Source organism: Chrysemys picta, chromosome 14 (assembly GCF_011386835.1).
Source record: "Chrysemys picta bellii isolate R12L10 chromosome 14, ASM1138683v2, whole genome shotgun sequence".
Lineage (NCBI taxonomy): Eukaryota > Metazoa > Chordata > Testudines > Emydidae > Chrysemys > Chrysemys picta.
The window spans coordinates 42188721-42208695 of NC_088804.1; the positions used below are offsets into that span (position 1 = coordinate 42188721).

At 46.4% G+C, this 19975-nt stretch overlaps 1 protein-coding gene across 7 annotated transcripts in view; it reads left to right on the forward strand.

Moving 5' to 3' along the window:
• The window catches only part of SPIRE2 (spire type actin nucleation factor 2), a 64215-nt gene that overhangs the window by 15583 nt on the left and 28657 nt on the right, over nt 1-19975 (forward strand). For all 7 annotated transcript variants that reach the window (XM_065567375.1, XM_065567374.1, XM_065567373.1 and 4 more), the window contains one exon: nt 17371-17408. Coding sequence is in view for 5 of the 7 variants with exons in the window: in XM_065567373.1 (XP_065423445.1) it covers nt 17371-17408 (38 nt within the window). In the remaining 2 variants the exon portion in view is untranslated. The remainder of the gene's footprint in view (nt 1-17370; nt 17409-19975) is intronic.

The window sequence follows — 19975 nt, forward strand, 5'->3', positions numbered from 1 at the left end:
TCATTAAATCATTATAACTCTATAGCCAGTTTTGCCCACAGGCAATGCTGATCTCTTCAGTGGGAAGGAGGCCAAGAATTGCATCATTTGAATGGTCCCTGAAGGAACAATACTGCTGTGCCATGTTCTGTGTAGAAGCATCTCCACTCCTGTAGAAAAGCCTCCATTTTTAACATGGCTTTTGCATGGCTAGTGATATCTTGTGAGGTCAGTTTGCAGCCTCCCTCTCAACACAGTGCAATTCATGCAGGGTCTGCAGGACCTGCCATGTGTGTTTTCATAGTTTGCATGCTGGAAGTGCTTTCTTGTTTGCTTATTATTAAAATCTTTATTGCCTGTTCCCCAGCCAAATTTCTGTAATTCTCTTGGTAAGTGCCACTCTGGGCAGCTTTCAGGGTTTTTAGAAATGGAAATGGCATTGCCTCCTTGGGTGTTTAATACAAAATGCACTTAAATTGTCAGGAGCAGTGATACGAGCCTGGAGCATCGTTAGGCGTCTGTGTTCGTTTCCTAGCAGAGTGTTGGCTAAGGAGAGTGGCTTTAGGAGGCAGTCTCTTGGTCCTGGTAGGAATATGGATTTGCGGAGTCCTGAGACTAAGGGGAGCAGTTTTGCCCTTTTTGGTTTCTTGATTGGGAATGAGCAGCACTGGCCATATGGTCCCAGAGGTTGTCTTGTACTATTGGTGTGCTAGTGCCATGGGGGGAGCAGCAGGATTTCTACACCTGTGATTTAGGATGAGGGTGGGCAGTTATGACAAGGTTTCCTCACTCTGTGTGGCCTCCCAGACACCCTCTCCCCAAACTGTGAACAATGAACTTGTGAAGCCCAGCTGTATCGCAGCTGGGCCCCCTGCCCATTGAGCTGTTACATGTTTTGATGTGCACAAAATCCCCTCTGATGCAATCTAGCTTCAGGATTTAGCATATCCCAGACTCCACTGGATGCAACAATTCAACATGGTGCTGCAGTAGAACTGCTGTTAACGTCCTAAACATGCCCACACACTGTCTGGTGGTTTCTGCATTAACACCTTACTAAGGTTGGCTCCTGTTTATCAGTGTTTCTGCCTGTAACTGACTCCCGCTGAAGAGCATCTCTGTCTGGTTAGAGCAAAGCATCATTCTCCCTTCCCTAGAAAGACCTGTAAGTGTTGCCTCTGAGGCTACCAGCCCTGGCTTCTGGTATTGAATGTTCGTCCAAAATTGTACCTTTGCATGGCTTAAGGTGCAGGTTTCATGTCTGTAGGGGGAGGAGGCATTCCTCTTGGTGGGCAGGGGAATCTTGCTGGAGTTCTGAGTATCCCCCCTTTCCCCTTGCTTTAAACTCCTTCAAAGCCCTGTCCTTAGTTACCATCCTTCTGGGCAAGGACTGGATGCTGCTTGTAAATGCAGCCAGAGGGGAAGGGGGTGCAACTGAGCACCAAGACATCACCTCGCACTGTCTGATAGTTCTAGCATGTGTCTAGGAGAGAATGTTTCGGCTGCAGGGAACACCAGCCAAAGACAGAACAAGAGAGAGAAGGGAACTGTCCTAAAAGTGACATTCATTCTGGTTATGCAGTGTAAGTGTAGCCGGGTTGCTCCCAGGATATCCGATAGCCAAGGTGGGTGAGATTGTCTCTTTTATTGGACCCAACTTCTGTTGGTGAGAGAGACAAACTTACTGCACAGCCCTGGGTTCTTCTGCTCTGACTTTGCCACTGACTCATGGTGTGATGCTAAGAAAGTCATTGAACTGGTCTATGCCTCAGTTTCCCCATCTGCAAAACCCACCTATTTCTCTCTCAGCAGGGCTGTGACGGTTACATTAGTGCTTGTACAAGTGCTTTTAGACTCTGGTATAAGAGGATCTACACTAAATGCAAAGAGGTGTTACTGTGGGAAGTTTACTGAATTCGTTGGGCCTATGCAGGAGTTATAGAAACCATGTCCTGGATTGCTGCTCAGCTTGTTCTGCTCACAGCAGCAGCTTCATGTCAGGACACCACTAGTATGTTTTGCGGGTGGTCTGCAGAAAATAACTTTGGGTTCCCTGTGGGTACATGTGGAAGGCAGTGCACCCATAAAGCTGAGCTGTTGGAGGGTATTAAGTTCTCTTTATATCTCTTCTGAGACTAAGATAGGTGTTGGGGTCTTTACAGAACATACATGATCTCCAGTTTCACATGCACAACTCTGGGCCTGCTCCTCCTAACTCCATTGGCATTAGTTGAGGTACTCAGTGGAACCACAGTATAGTAATTCTCCGTTTGTGGTTTCCATTCCTCTGCTGGGATTTGTCTGGTCCAAGCAGTGCTGATATTGATGACACTTGGGATTCTTTGTGCAGGAAGCTTTTGGGCCCTCTTGTTTTTGGAGGGGCTGGGAGAAGGTTTAAATTCTTTTCAGTTGTTGTGGATTTCTGAAAACGCTCCATGAGTCCGTAAAGGAATCATGGACGGTGCTGTTGTTGCTTTCACCAGCCTTTCATGGAACATCTCTCTCTCTCTCTCTGTTATCCTCGGCGCCCTTCGGTTTTGCTTTTTATTTAATTTTTCCCGGGAATTTATCGGTGTTTATTACCACAACAACAAAAAGAGGTGAAAATCGATGGAAAAAATTATTAATAATTTTTCTGAGTAAATCTTGGGGTTTATTTTGGTGGATGGAAGGATGGGGAAAAGTATTCAGTAGATTAATGCTTTGATGAATGGAATTCAATGTGGTTTGCTCAGAACTAAAACAGAACTCAAAACACAATGCCACCTATGAGTTAAAGAAAACAACATACAGTAAAAGCTTTGTTATCTGGCATATTGGAGGAATGGGGGGTGCTGGTAAGTCAAAAATTCTGGTTAACTAAGAGTATCAATGGAGGGAGGGAGTTTGGCTGGGGGTTGGGGCTAGGGTGACCAGATGTCCCGATTTTATAGGGACAGTCCTGATTTTGGGGTCTTTTTCTTATATAGGCTCCTATTACCCCCCACCTCCTGTCCCGATTTTTCACATTTGCTGTCTGGTCACCCTAGTTGGGGCATGGGAGGGGATGCGGGGCGCGGGCTCTGAGAGGGAGTTTGGGTGCGGGAAGGGTTTCGGGGTGCCGGATCCGGGCGGCGCTCACCTTGGGTGGCTCCCCGCAAGCGGTGACATGTCCCTACTGCTCCTAGGAGGAGGCATGGCCAGGCGGCTCTGCGCGCTGCCTCCACCCACAGGCGCTGCCCCTGCAGCTCCTATTGGCCACTGTTCCCAGCCAATGGGAGCTGCAGAACCAGCACTCGGAGTGGGGCAGGCGCGATGCACACCATTCCTCCACCTAGGAGCAGCCGGGACATGTCGCCACTTCCAGGGAGCCACATGGAGCCAAGTAGGGAACCTGCTGGCCTCGCACCAACTGGACTTTTAATGGATATCAGAAATGCCGGTTTCTAGAGCTTTCTGGCTGGTAAAGAGTCGGATGACACAGCTTTTACGTATCTCTAATGCCCAAATAAAACTTTTCATTTGAATAAAGTTTACTGTTGTAGACTTAGAACTATTAGCTATAGATATTTACATTTAATAATTGGGTCACACCATTTGCAGCGCATACACTCAACTTCATCCTTTTCTCCTGGTTTTATTTTTTTTTTTTTAAACTTTCAAATATTGCCTTGGGTTCTGAAACATATTTTGATACAGATTTTTGTTTTCTTCCCATTTTAGTGTGTCAGATCTTTAAACCGTTATCTGCTAACAGCTTGAAATGTGTACGTGATGGGCATGAGATTCATCAGTATGTTCAGATGTGCACGCACTTCAGAATTTGCATGCGTGCCTGTTGGTTTATTGGGTGTATCTTCTAGACTAATATATAGCCTTACTTCAACAGGCAGCTTTGCATATTCACACAGACTAACATATCTCATGCAGAGTATTGTGGTTTCCTAATAAAGCTATTTTTTATATATGTGAATGATACAAAAGTAGGGTGAAAATTAGAAAAAAAAAAAAAAGAATAATACTTTTTGTAAAACCTGGGAGTTTTTCGGTATGAATCAGTTTAAACTGAAAACGAAGGGGCTTAGTTATCCTCAATGATTCTGACAAATGGCAATTTTACAATAAACTCCACATCCTCAAACCCAGGCGGTGGGTAATTGAGGCATGGGAAGGTTAAGCCAGCCCAACCCTCGTGCTGCTGGGGAGGGGGGGAGAGAAGCAGTGGTGGATTCCCCCAGGGGCCCCGGCCAGTTTGGCTGGAGGAGCTCACACTGCAGTGGGGCACAGAGCTTTTCTGGTCTCAGGGTCACAGTGGGAGGCCTGGCCTTGGGGGAAGAGGCGGAGCAGGATGTATAACACAATATAACACAAGCATGTAGGGACAAAATCAGAAAGGCTAAGGGACAAAATGAGCTACACTTATCTAGGGACATAAAAAGTAATAAGAAAAGATTCTATAAATACATTAGGAGCAAGAGAAAGCCGAAGAAAAGTGTAGGTCCTCCACCTAGCAGGGAAGGAGAGCTAATAACTGATGACATCAAGAAGGCTGAGGTGTTTACTGTCTATTTTGCTTCAGTCTTCCCTAAAAAGGTAAAATGTGACCAGATACTTAACACAATGAATATTAACAAAAAGGGGGAAGGAACACAAGCTAAAATAGGGAAAGAACAGGTTGAAGAATATTTAGATAAGTTAGATGTATTCAAGTCAACAGGGCCTGAAGAAATGCACCCTCTGGTAGTTAAGGAACTAGCTGAAACAATCTCAGAACCATTATCAGTTATCTCTGAGAACCCATGGAGGACAGGTGTGACAATGCGGTTCTGGCGGAACCCAACTGAGAGTGCCAACTCAGGACAAATTGCTCAAATAGGGCAGTTACAGCCCAAGGCTGGGGTTTTTTCCACTTCTAAGGCAAACCAAACCAGCCAGACTAAGAGGACTTCAGTCTCACCCCACTGGCTAACTGCAAGTCTCACAAGCAATCTCCTTAGACACTCCAGTTTCCCAGTATTACCACCAGTACCACTCGTTATGGGGACAAATGGTTATGAAAACCAATACCCCAGTAAAAGAAAAAGGTTCTCCTGATCCCAAAGGACCAAGCCCCAGACCCAGGTCAATATACAAATCAGATCTTGCCCACAAATCACGCTGTTGCCAATCCTTTAGAATCTAAAATCTAAAGGTTTATTCATAAAAGGAAAAAGATAGAGATGAGAGTTAGAATTGGTTAAATGGAATCAATTACATACAATAATGGCAAAGTTCTTGGTTCAGGCTTGCAGCAGCGATGGAATAAACTGCAGGTTCAAATCAAGTCTCTGGAATACATCCCCCGCTGGGATGGGTCCTCAGTCCTTTGTTCAAAGCTTCAGCTTGTAGCAAAGTTCCTCCAGAGGTATGAAGCAGGATTGAAGACCAGATGGAGATGAGGCATCAGCCTTATATAGTCTTTTCCAGGAGTAAGAACACCTCCTTGTTACCTCCTTACAGCCAAATGGAGTCTGGAGTCACATGGGCCAGTTCTTGCATACTTCGCTGAGTTACAAGGCGTATCTGCCTTCTCTCAATGGATCCATTGTACAGCTGATGGTCCTTAATGGGCCATCAAGCAGGCTAGGCAGAGCTAATCTCAGCTTGTCTGGGATGTCACCCAGAAGCATAGCATAAGTTTGCCATACAGACAGTATAGAGCCAATATTCATAACTTTAACTACAAAACTGATACACACATATAGACAGCATAATCATAACCAGTAAACCATAACCTTGTCCTAGACACCCCATTTGACCCCCTTTATACAAGATTTGGGTGCCACTACAGGACCTTGGTTGCAACAATGATCTAGACGATCCTAGTTTATGTCAATAACGTCACACCCCCAACGCAAAATTGATGCAGGAAGGGATGACACAAACATCACTGACTGCATCCCAAGAGCTCCCCATCCTGGGTTCTGTCTCACTACCGCTAGTATTGGGTTAGACGCCATACCAGTGTATAACAGAAATGGTTTATCAAAATCATGTTCAACCACATGAGTGAACCTCTTTACAAACTCAAGGTAAAACTTAGTTAGAACAATAGTGGATTGGATCTGCTGGCAGCATCGTTCCTGTATGTCTCATGTGATCTTGCCAAGAGCTAAAGAAAACCGCTACTTTATTCACACAAGCTCGGGCAAATGTTTGGAACCCCATTAACATCGAATAAATGCAGATATTAATGTTCTTCATAGTACAGGAATCTTGGCATTTAGCCATGAAAGCAATATGGTAGTGTGCCTCAGTCTTCCTTTTCATACAGCACATTAGGTCTGGAATGTCTTTTCTCCTGTGAAAAGTTCCAATACTGTTTACAGGCATCAACTGTGAAACATTAGTATAGCAAGGCCTTTTAACATAAAGTGTGTTCTCATGTATTCCTTTTAACATGTTCAAGGGATTTTCCAACAGATTAGGAACATTGTACATTCTTACAGTTCTTGGTAATAGCAACACATCAGTTACAAAATTACCATTAGCATTAACAACAAATCCATTGCAAGTGTCCATCTACAATCATGGTTGTCATGCCACACCTTTGGCTCAATACCATTGGAGTTTGGGCATTTTAGGGTTAACCTGTGGCTTTCCTTTGCAACATTCAGTTTTCTCTTTCCTCCTTGTCCTGCAGGATCACACCCTGATTTTTCTTGCTTAACAGAATTTACTGGCTGATGGGGTGGGCTCTCTGTGCTAACAGCTATTAGCAAGTCCTTCCCCTCCCAGCCAGACAAGTAATTTGCATTACCACAGACAGAAGCCAGTCCACCAGTTTTCATATCCTTAACTGTTATCATTTCCAAGGCTGGACTCTGTCTTAAAGAGATACCACACAAATCCAAAGAGTCTGAGGGTGAGAGTTTGCTTGCTCTCCCCTGCATCCTCAAGCATTTAGCCATAAAACTGTTCTGCTTTGAAACACCAGTAACCAAATCTGTCCTCAGACCCTGAAGCACAGACTGCTCACTTAAAGAATTAGAATGGAGACATTCCTGTTCCAACACCATTGTCTTCCCAACAAGCTGGCCACACACAGCCACTCGGTTATAGGGCTGCTCAACTTTCTTAACAGCTCTTACTCCATCTGAGACCTTCTCAAAGCTACCCACATTGGATCTTTCGAAAGGAAAGTCAGTGGATCCATTCACAACAGAAAATTTCTGGCTGTTAGGAACTGAAACTTCCTTGATTAAATTACTCTCACACCCTTCATTTGCAGGGAACTGCTTGCACAAATTACCATGAGGATTCCTTTCCCCAGGAGCTTTTTTAAGCAGCAAATCACCCCTCACAGAAATTCTGCCCTTACCCTCTTCACCTAGGGCTTGCTCTAAAGGAACACTTTCCTGAGCAACAACAGATTTTTTCTGGGTCTTACTTACATCCAGGATCTCCATTGGCCCATCAGGCAGATTTCTACACAATCCCCTTTCAGGCAAACCCATAGACTTCCTAGATGAAAGGTTAGAAACATTTCCCTTTCCTTTGCCACACACAAGTTTAGGAATCCTTTCCTTCTTGCTACAAGTTTCCACACCATCGGTAGGTAACACAACCAAATCACCTGCATGCTCTCCGTGTGCCCCGGCTAGGGTATTACCCTGATTAGACCGTGTTGCTACACCCTTTACCAACCACACACTAGCAATAGGCAAAATACAAGCACCAGAATTGTCTGGTCTCTGGGATTTTGCTAAGACACTAACTGTATGCAACTTAGTTACAGTGCCATTCTCCCCAGCAGACACAGACTTAGGACCATTCCCTTCCTGGGCTTTAGTTGAATTCAGAACCAACTTTGAGACAACTGCACTATTCTCAACCATCACAGGCTGAAAGGCACCTTCTGTCTGCTCCACAGACAAAGAAGAGCTGGAGACACCTTTTTTACCAGACACATAGCTCGGGATTTCATTTCCCTTGTCCCAGCACACAGGGCTGTTCACAGACAACTGCTTGGAGACTGAGGTAGCTTCCTCCATAGGCAAGTCAATACCCCTGACAGACACAGGCACATTTCCTTCACTGTCACTATTCTCCACACAGGAAACAGGTAAGGTATAGGGACATTCATCTTCCCCTCTCCCTGCCTTCCCAAACTGCTGACTAGACAAAGCCATCAGCTCACAAGGCCGCCTTGGCTCCTCCAAACTTTTCCTGCCTTCCTCTCCTTTGTCCCAGCACACAGGGCTGACTACAGACAAAGACTGGGAGAGTGGGGCAGCTTCCTTACCAGGCACCTTGCCACTCCCAGCAGATAAACTGCTCTTTTTACTACACTGAGCCACTGCCAGCAAATCACAGTTACCCTTTTCAGATTCATTTTTACAAGCTGTACTAGCCACCAAAGCATCACCCATCAAAAATCCACCCTCTCCTTCCTCAGTTAGGGCTTCCACCTGACCATCCTCTTTAGTCTGCTCCAGAGAAACATTTTCCTGCCCAATAAGATTTTGCTGCTCTTGATTCAACTCCAGATTCACTTCTGAGACACTAGACCGACATTCAGAAACTTCATTTACCGACAAATAGCTCTTCTCAGACAAACCTTTGGAGCAACCCTCCCCAGGCAAATCATTGCCCACAATAGACACAGGTTTAAGATCATTCCTGTCCTGTGACTGACCACCTGGACTGAACAAAGCTTTAACATTCTCCCCAATCAAAAGATCCTTAGGCAATAACTTCCTTACCCCAGCTATAACTTCATGCTTAGCACCATTCCATTCAAGGTGGATTCTGGCTAAAGGCACACGGACAGTGAACTCATAGAGGACTACAACATTCACACTCTGATTTGGTAAATAATCTTCCTCTTTGACAAGATCTGCTTTAACAAGAGTGATGTTAGAAGCCATAATTTGCCCTACACAGCTTTTACCATTGACTTTTACATTCTCTGTGAATCTTTCATTACCACTCCCATACACAGCATTGGCACCAGTTATGGAGTCACCCGTTACTGAACACACAGTAAAAGCATTTACATAAAAGGTGGCAGAATTGGGGTACATTTGGTTACACCCAGACAACTGCTCAGAGTTATACAACATACCAACATTGTTATAAACTGGACTTTCAAGAGGATACAATTTCTGCTTTTCTTCCCTTGCTTTTCTGATTTGGAGCTGAAATCTTTGCACTTTTGCCTCAGCTTCTAGTTCCTGCAATCGAATTTCTGCCAGTCTTTGTTCATGCTCAAGTTGCAGTTTACTTGCTGCCTTTTGCTTTTCAATTGCTTCTGCCTTCTGATCACTGGCCATTAACAGCTCTCTCAGTTCTTGATTTGTAGCTTTCTTTCTAAAGCTTATCCCCTTTTCTGAACACAAATCTTTCAGGGCTTTTTTGTCAAGGCCCTCATATGCTCTTTGCTCACCCATTGCAACTGCTCTTTAACCAACCAAACTCTCAATCCCAAAATTCAAATTTGGATAACGTGGGGTTCTGATCCAAAGCTTAATTGACCTGGTTCTGTGGATCCAAGCACGACTACGCCACTGTGACAATGCGGTTCTGGCGGAACCCAACTGAGAGTGCCAACTCAGGACAAATTGCTCAAATAGGGCAGTTACAGCCCAAGGCTGGGGTTTTTTCCACCTCTAAGGCAAACCAAACCAGCCAGACTAAGAGGACTTCAGTCTCACCCCACTGGCTAACTGCAAGTCTCACAAGCAATCTCCTTAGACACTCCAGTTTCCCAGTATTACCACCAGTACCACTCGTTATGGGGACAAATGGTTATGAAAACCAATACCCCAGTAAAAGAAAAAGGTTCTCCTGATCCCAAAGGACCAAGCCCCAGACCCAGGTCAATATACAAATCAGATCTTGCCCACAAATCACGCTGTTGCCAATCCTTTAGAATCTAAAATCTAAAGGTTTATTCATAAAAGGAAAAAGATAGAGATGAGAGTTAGAATTGGTTAAATGGAATCAATTACATACAATAATGGCAAAGTTCTTGGTTCAGGCTTGCAGCAGCGATGGAATAAACTGCAGGTTCAAATCAAGTCTCTGGAATACATCCCCCGCTGGGATGGGTCCTCAGTCCTTTGTTCAAAGCTTCAGCTTGTAGCAAAGTTCCTCCAGAGGTATGAAGCAGGATTGAAGACCAGATGGAGATGAGGCATCAGCCTTATATAGTCTTTTCCAGGAGTAAGAACACCTCCTTGTTACCTCCTTACAGCCAAATGGAGTCTGGAGTCACATGGGCCAGTTCTTGCATACTTCGCTGAGTTACAAGGCGTATCTGCCTTCTCTCAATGGATCCATTGTACAGCTGATGGTCCTTAATGGGCCATCAAGCAGGCTAGGCAGAGCTAATCTCAGCTTGTCTGGGATGTCACCCAGAAGCATAGCATAAGTTTGCCATACAGACAGTATAGAGCCAATATTCATAACTTTAACTACAAAACTGATACACACATATAGACAGCATAATCATAACCAGTAAACCATAACCTTGTCCTAGACACCCCATTTGACCCCCTTTATACAAGATTTGGGTGCCACTACAGGACCTTGGTTGCAACAATGATCTAGACGATCCTAGTTTATGTCAATAACGTCACAACAGGAGAGGTCCCAGAGGACTGGAGAAGGGCAAACGTAGCACCTAGCTTTAAAAAGGGGAACAAAGAGGACCCAGGTAATTATAGACCAGTCAGCCTAACTTCAGTTCCTGGAAAGATACTGGAACAAATTTAAAATTTTTATTAAGATGATGTTAAAAAAAAAAAGTGAACAGAGTTTGAGCAGAGAAGTTTCTGGTTATCAGGGAATAACAGTCAATTTGTAAGCACCTAGAGGATAATAGCCAGCATGGATTTGTCAAGAACAAATCATGGCATACCAACTGAATTTTTTCCTTTGACAGGATTACTGGCCTAGTGGATGGGGGAAGCTATAGACAATATATCTTTATCTTAGTAAGATTTATGACACAGTCCTACATGACATTCTCATAAAGAAAGTAGGCGAATGTGGTCTAAATGCAATTACTATACGGTGAGTGCACAACTGTTTGAAAGACCGTACCTGAAGGGTTATCAATGGTTCACCGTCAGACTGGGGGACATATCTAATGGGGTCCTGCACAGGTTTGTCCTGGGTCTGGTAACATTCAATATTTTCACTGGTAACTTGGATAATGGAGTGGAGAGTATGCTTATACAATTTGTGGATGACACCAAGCTGGGAGGAATTGCAAGCACTTTGGAGGGCAGGATTAGAATTCAAAATTACCTTGACAAATTGGAGAATTGGTTTGAAATCAGCAAGAGGAAATTCAATAAAGATAATTGCAAAGTACTACACTTAGGAAGGAAAAATCCAATGCACAACTACAAACTGGGGAATAACTGGCTAGGTGGTCATACAGCTGAAAAGGATCTGGGGGTTATAGTGGATCACAAACTGAATATGAGTCAACGATGTGATGCAGTTCCAAAAAGGCTAATATTGTTCTGGGGTGTATTAACAGGAGTGTTGTGTGAAAGACACTGGAGGTCATTGTCCTGCTGTATCTGACACTGGTGAGGCCCCAGCTGGGCTCCTGTGTCCAGTTTTGGGCACCGTACTTTGAGAAAGACATGGACAAATGGGAGAGAGTCCAGAAGACAGCAACAAAAATGAGAAAAGGTTTAGAAAATCTGACCTGTGAGGAAAGGTTAAAATACCGGGCATGTTTAGTCTTGAGAAAAGAAGACTGAGGGGGACCTGGTAACAGTCTCCAAATCCGTTACGGGCTCTTATGAAGAGGAAGGTCAATTGTTCTCCCCATCTAATGAAGGTAGGACAAGAAGTAATGGGCTTGATCTGCAGCAAGGGAGATTTGAGGTTAGATATTAGGAAAATCTTTCTCACTGCAGGACAGTTAAGCCCTGGGATAGGTTACCAAAGGAGGCTGTGGGATCCCTGTCAATGGAGGTTTTTAAGAACAGGTTAGACAAACACCTGTCTGGGATGGTCTAGTGTTATCTGGTCCTGCCTCGGTGCGGGGGGCTGGACTTGGTGACCTCTCAAGGTCCCTTCCAGCCCCACAGTTCTGCAATTTTATGATCCCCTGCTTTCCCCTCATTTGCTGTTTAGATAGGAGCTGCATCAAGCTGCTTTCCATTTTCTCTTAATGGCAGCGTGCTTTACTGCTGAGATCACGTTGAACTGATTCCTGAGTGTATTGATTGTCTGAAGTGTGAGCAGCTGCAGTGGTGATGCCCTCGGTCCCATTCGGTCACTGCCTTGCAGGCCAGTCCACACTGCTCAGGGGAGCTGGCCTAGAACAGTGCTTACAGTGCCATGTGTAAGCACAATTGTTCCTCTTCTCTGTGTAGCTTGGTAGGCGTGAGCAAACCCAGCTGCATGCACTTGTGACTGACTCTCCAGTAGCAAATGAACATGTCCAGTCCAATGCTCAGGAGAGACCCGACCATCAACAAATGACGAGCACAGCACAGAACTCTTGAGATCTGCCAACCGCAAACGGGTATGTGTGTAGCCCAGCATTTGTAAATGTCCCTTCAGTATCATGGCGCCCAACACATCCCTCCACTTGTGCGTGGTTCGGCAGGAGCCAAATGCTCTCGCAGACAATAGTGAGTAAAACAATGTGCGAAGGGGAGAAGCCTCCTGCCCGTTACTCCTTCTCAGGGCTGGCACTGTGACCCTCCAGGTGTCCAGCACCCACTCAGATTGCCAAGGCTTGCTCTGAGTGACAGTGGGTGATCTCTAAGGGTGAAATTCACCCCTGGGCCAAGGGCTGGCCCAAGCCCTGCACCTCTTAAATCCTCTGTGCTCACATGGGGCTGCAGGGGCACAGACCTGTGCCCAGGGGTGAATCTCACTCCACCTGAGCAAAGGGGGATTTCTTTTGAAACCCTCCTGGAGCAGATCTGCAGGGCTCTGCAGAGTGCACTCGCTGCCTGCCGGCTCCTTCAGAGCCCAGGACAAGCCTTTGACCAGTGCCCTGCTTGTGGGTGTCGCATGAGCTCTTTGTCTGGAAGTCACTCTGAGCGCTATTGACTAAATAAATGGCATGTTAATGGCCCAAGCTCCCTTGTGAACACAAATCCAGTACATGGCTTTGGAGTTGTGGCTATCGCAGAAAGTGAAGCTGGAAAGGGCCCATTAAGTCACTTTATCCTCCCACAGGGCCAGTGCAGGATTGTTCCTATAGTGTTTTCATTAGTGCTTTAGCCAGTCTAATTTTAAATGTCCCACTTTCCTTGGAAGAGGATTCCACATGCTAATAAACCTCACAATTAAACAATGTCCCTGAAGTTGGTCTGACTTTCCCTTTAATTAGCCCCCCCATTACCACTGGGGTGCTGCAGTAACTCCTTTCCCTCTGTGATGCTTACACATAGGGGTTTATCCTATTTCTCCTCTCCTCTCTAATCTTCGTTTAGCCCGCCAAACACATTTCATCCCTTTAATCTTTCCTAATAAATCAACCCCTCCAGCCCCCTCACACCATTTGTTGCTCCTCTCCAGATTTCTGACACTTTGCCAACAACTTTCTGGTGTTTAGAACCCAGGATATTTGTACTTGGACCACGTCTCACATAGGCGGCCACACCTCATTATCCCCATTTCACTGATGGGACTCAGAGGCTGAGTGACTCGCCCAAGATCGCTCCGCAGGTCAGGAGTAAAACCCAGGACTCCTGACTCCTGGTTCAGTGCCTCGTCCATTGACCCGCTGAGGAACGTACCCAGAATTCTAGCTGTTGATTTCCCTGCTCTTACATGACACCTCTACATGTGCAAGCCAAATGAGAATTGGGATTTTAGCATAAACTAGCACAGCCATACTGCACTCCAAGTGTTCATCCAATTTGCTGTCCATTATTAGTCCTACGGCTTTTCCCACGTTACTGCTTTCCGGTTACCTGCCTCCCATGGAATATCTGTGTTTTGGGTTATTCCTCCCCGAATGGATTAGCTGCAACTGCCCAGATTGAATCTCATTGTATTTTCTGCCCATGTTTCTACTCTCTCTTGGTCCCTGGGGGTTATTTCTCTGCTCTTCCTGGTATTTGTGGTGCTTCCCAGTTGAGTGTCATCTGCATAGCTAATTAAATGTGCTGTGTACCTAAAAGGCTGATCCCTGCTGCATCCAACTTCTCTGCCCCCCGTGCCCTCCAGCCTCAGTACATTGCTGATCTCATTACTGTAAGAACCTGCAGGACCAGAACCGAAGACTATGGGGGTGCCAGGCTATGACACTTCTGCATCGGGTTTCCGCTGGGGGACCCTGTGGAGCTAGACACTGCAGGAAGTACCGACCAGCAAGGCCTGAGTGACGGCCCCCCCCACAGCCCACTGATTGGCCCAGGCTGGTGTATAAACCAGGAAGTCATCACAGGGAGCTGTCTGAGCAGTGACGCATACTGGCTGCTTGCTTCCACTCCAGACATTGGCTTGCTCTGAACCCCAGACTCTGGCCCCTGACCCTGGCTCAGCCTTGACTCCGCCGCTTGGCTCCTGTCTGCAGCTTGGGGCTTGATCCTGACGTCCTGGAATCCTGACCCCCAACTCCTCTACTTGTCTCCTGACCGCAACTGGATAACGGATCTGCGCACACAGGCTGCCCGTGGCCCGGCCTGTCGGTACCCATCATTGCAGTGCAATCCACATGACAGTGCACAATCTTCAAGACAATTAGAATGAACTGTTTCAAGTAAAGTTTTCTGAGACTGCGACCAATGTTTTATACATGCTCTCAAGGTACCACAGTACTGCATGCCACAAGGGCCTTATCCAGCATGGAAGGAATGCAAGATCAGGCCTTAAATATGCAATGCAGTCCTGCTTGTCTGGAATGATTTGTCCTTAAATCCAAGCCACTCATTACTTCTGGTGCTGTCATCTTCTAGGTGCTTGGTATTTGTTCCATTGCTTTACTAGGGACTGTAGGTAGAGTTCTTAGCCATTGCCGGGAGCACCTCCTTCCCCTCCTGCTCTTACCCCTTTGAAAAGGACATTTACCACATTTGCTTTCTTCCGCCTACTGGTACCTGCCTGGTTTTCCATGACGTAATCAATAATAGTCAGTGTTGGAGGAAGTTTATAACAATTTAACACTTTTCCTCTGCAAAAGCTTGAGTGTAGGCTTGGCTGGATTAGATTTTTATTGGTAAATGTCAGTAAACATCAATTTCACTGTACACACACACACCGATAGACAAAACAAGTTTCCATCTATGATGATCAAGCTTTACAGGTAGGCAAAGTAAGAACAATGCTGCTTGAGAACTTAGAGTTTGATTTAAGGATATTTCCTTTGTATATTTTGACATTTTGTGTTTTAATGGTTATAAAGCTTTAACTTTTTGAGTCACATACACTGTCATTAAATAATTGTCTAATCCCCCCATAATTTCCTGAAACTCTGAACATTCACATCAATGAAATAAAAGTACTATTATTTTTGTTTTATCCATTTTGTCACAGCCGCTATCTTAGAGAGTGATCTCCTGGGTTCCTATGTGATACTTTAAGATTAGTGTTTTGGGGATGGGGGGATTGCTTATTACTTCTATAATATCTATACTGTGGTAGGGCCTACAGTCTCCAATCTCATAGTGCCAGGCCCCTGTCAGAACATAGAAAATAGACCTTTCTCCCGAGCTGACATTTCTTCCACTCATGCAGCGAGGAATGAAGCAGGTGCATGGACTGGAAAGCTTGCTATCTGTAACAAAGGTGGGGGTGAGGCAGCATCTGCTAAACCTTCACATTTTCAAATCAACAGGTGAGATACCTTATCCCCCAGAGTCTTAAGAGAGCTAGTGGAGGAATTATCAGAATCACGAATGTTAATTTGTAAATTAGCTGGGGTGATTCCTAGGGGTTGCAGGACTACCAATGTAAATGCCAATATTTGAAAAGGGTAAAAGGGATGATCTTGGGGTTACAGATGGGTTAACCTGATGTCAAGCCCAGGTAAAATTAGAGAACTGTTAATTCAGGACTCTATCAATACAGAATTAGAGGCTAAAAATACAATTAATGCCAGAAAGCGTGGTTTTGTGGATGGTAGGTCTTGTCAGACAAGCCTGCTGTCTTTTTGACAAGTTTACAGGTCTGGTTGATAAATGCAGCTGTGTTGATACAATATACTTAGATTTATTTAAGGCATTGGACTTAGTACGACATGACATCTTGATTAAAAAAACTTGCATCATGTGGAATTAACAGGGCACACATTAGATGGATTAAAAACTGGCTCACTGACAGACCTCAAAATGTGGTTGTTAATGAGGAGATATCAACGAGTGGGGCCATTACTTACCAGGGTCCCCCAGGGATGGGTTCGGAGTCCAACTCTATTTAAAATATTTATCAATGATCTAGACGAGGATATAAAATCTCTTCTGGTAAAGTTTGCAGACGACACAAAGATTAGTGTGGTAGTAGATAATGAGAGTAGAGTGATCTGATTCGCCTTAATACAGCCAATGCAAGGTAATATGTCTGAGAACCAAGAAGGCAGGATGTATCTACAGGATGTGTCTTGGAAAGTGGTGAGTCAGAGAAGCGTTTAGTGGTCATCATAGGTAATCGCCTCAACATGTGCTCCCAGTGCAACGCTGTGGCTAAAAGGGCTAACGTGGTCCTTGGAGGTATGAAAAGGGGACTATCCAGTAGGAGTAGGGAGGTGAACTTGCCTCTGTACACAACGTTGGTACGACTGCTGCTGGAACACTGTGTCCGGTCCTGGGGTCTGCACCTCAGGAGGGATGTGGAAATCCTGGAGATAGTTCCAAGGAGGGGCACAACAATGACCCCGGGTCTGGAAAACAAGCCTTGTGGTGTGAAGCTTGTGGCGCTCAGTCTGCTCAGTTTGTTGAAGAGAAGCTGAGAGGGGATGTGATCACTGTGCCCGGAAACGCAGAAAGGGGATCTGAGTTGTGGGGGGAGGGAGGGGGGTCTTTACTACCTTGCTGACAAGGCAGAACAAGAATCAGTGTCTGGAAGTTGAAGTTAGACACATTCACCCTTGAAATGAGATGCCTTTTCCTAGCTGTGAGGGTAACAAAATATTAGACCAGCTTCCCAGGGGAGTGGCAGCCTCACCCCCACGTGGGGCCTTTGAGGAGATTAGCTGTCTTTCTAGAGGCCATGCGTTAATCCAGCTTCTGGGGAACATTCTGCAGCCTGTTATACAGGAGCTCAGCCCAGACGATCACTGTGGTGCCTCTGGCCTTAGAATCGATGGGATCAAAGTGTAAATAACTTACAGGCACAAGCTAGCGGCGTTATAAAAGCAAAGCTTCAGGCGTTTGGTTTATAACCCAAACTCCCAACGTTCTGCAGCTGCCAGAGGAGCATTAACCGTGTCTGTTTCTCCCTTCACAGAGCTTCCCCTGACCCTGTCACCCTCAACGGAAGCACAGGTATGTCGCTAATGTGATTTTTCAGAAAACTGTTCAAGCAAATAAATCTCGTGTCTTGTGTGTGTGGATGTGCACAGACGGTTTCTTTTTAAACCCAAACAGAGCTCTGATGACAGCATTAGCTCATCCCCTTTCTAGACCAGCTGCTTCTTGCAGTGTCCTGGCCTTTGCACCCGCTGGGTCCTGCAGTCACCATGCATGGTGGGGCCTGAGGGAGGAGGAAGCATTGTGCCCCGTGATTATTGTACACAGGAAAACTCCATTCAAAAAAGCATGATGTGGCCATTTGGGGAACACCTCTCGCTGACTCCCGCTCTGGTGTCAGGCCTCAGGCCTTTCCCTCTCCTGGGGTGAAGTAACGTGAGTCTCTCACTCTTAGACCAGGCCCTGAGCTACATCAACCAGCGTATGGGTGATCGGACTGAGTTCGGCACTTGCAGTTCTTCCCAGCGGGAGTCTGAGACCAATGGGGATTCTAGACTGACCAGCCAGCCAGCTTGTTTAATATTAACAGTAGGAAGAAATCATAACATAAGAGAAAAGGGGGTTTAAACCGGCAAACAGTCTGCACGCATGTCTAGCTTACTTAGAGCTTACCATTCCCTGATGGCAGCTTAGGAAAGCCTAACATCTTCGGACACCCCAGCGCTGTCTGTGTGTCAGTCTGAACACCTCAGCAACAACTGCCTGACCTCCGGACAGTCTGCCTTTTTAATGCTTCGGTCCTTTTGATCTGCTGGCCCCAGCACTGGGAGAGCAAGCTTTGTAATGGGGCTTATTGCTCAGGCATTGTCGCTTAACCACCCTGAAGAGCTTACTGGGAGTTAGCGTATCTTGAACTGTTGTTCCACTTCCAGCTTGTTTTTCCAGCAGCCTGCTGCTAATGTAACCAACACATCCATACAGTGAGCACCCCAATACCATGTCACACACACAATTCACCAGTTGTCCCAGAGCAGCCTGGGTCTGTCACACCCTTCTCAGGGGAAAGATTCAAGGACTGAGCTAAGAATATAGGTGGGTCACTGATTGATTCTCCTCCTGTGTAACCATGTGCCCTGACAGAGAGCGGGGAAGCGCCAGAGGCTGCTGTAAATATGGCCATTAAAGTTCTGCCTGAGTGCAGAGGTCATGACCTGCCCAGATACACAGAGCCAGAGAAGCCGGGAGGCCTTCCAGGGCATTCGGTCTCTCCCAGGTTGCAGTGACTAGCCTCAGAGCATGAAAATAATGGGACAGGTGCAGCGCATCTTCTAGCATTACAGGGGCCGGTTCCTTTCTGCCACTGCCTGGCGCGGCGTCAGCAGGCTGGGCAATCGCTGCTCTCAAACCATCGCTCCATCCGCACGTGTACCTGGTGCGTGTGAAGGGGCAGCAGCTCCAACCGCTGGCCTGGTTCCAGGTCACGGCTGCCGATCCAACGCCCCGCTGCATACGCTGTGTGCTGCCTTCACTGCCCTGGTGGCCGGGTGGCTCTTGTTTTTGAAATTGGACGCACATTTTTTTGCCCTCTGCCACTGGCTGGCGTTTCATATTTTACCAGCCAATCAGACTGCAGCATGAGTGACTGTGCTCAGTGAAATTGACCAAAGCAAACTCCAGCCAGTTAGAAACACAGGAGAGCGACCAGGCTGCTTTTACTATGTGATTAACCAATTGTAGAACTGCAGGAGAGCATTGGAAACGGGTTAATTGTCATATGAACCAAGGTGTAGCAAGGTGTAGGCAGAGATAAGCTGTCAGCGCAGCGGCCTTTTGTAGACTGCCGCCCGCTGTGTTTGCCCAGGTCAGGAATGTATCCCGGTCCAAAGTTCAGCCCGTTTCTGGCTCCTTTCCACTCTCCCTGCCTGAGTGACTTCCTCTCCCTTCCCCCGCCCCCAATGGCGAGTGTTTTCTCTCCTCCCAGGGCGTCTGGGGTAGTTAACAGTGCAGTGCCTGTTGGTCCCAGCAGGACTGTTCGCAGAACCTTTGCTGCTTCTTTCCCTCAATCCCCTGGGCTGGCTCATGCTTCCCTCCACTCCCATGATAATGGAGTCACGATAAACAGCAAAGGCCTCAAAGATTCCTGGGGGGCAGGGGAGGCAGCCATCTTCATGGCCCAAACAGCATCATAAGCCTCTCCCAGCCAGCACGTAAGGTCATGGGACACTGGGGCTGGTGGAAGGGGTATCTGTCACCATGTATCCTACAGCTCCCTCTCCACCCACCTGCCAGCACGGAGCCCCTTTTCTCTCATACCGCTCCGGGCAGCTTTGCATTGCAGGCTTCATGGGAAAGGCGATGGGCTGTATCTAATTCAGACACAGGGCTGAGGAGGCTGGGGCTGGAACATGGAGCTTGCACTTCCAGGTCACCATCCCTGTTTGTTACTAATCATATCAATGAGCCTCTCTGGGGGGGGCAGGGGGGGACAGGGGTCTCTCTAGGTGTGGCCAGACTCCCCCCAGACTCAGCACTACCCTTTGCGCAGGAGTTCTCAAACTGGGGGTCGGGACCCCTCAAGGGGTTGTGAGGTTATTACATGGGGGGTCGCGAGCTGTCAACCTCCACCCCAAGCCCTGCTTTGC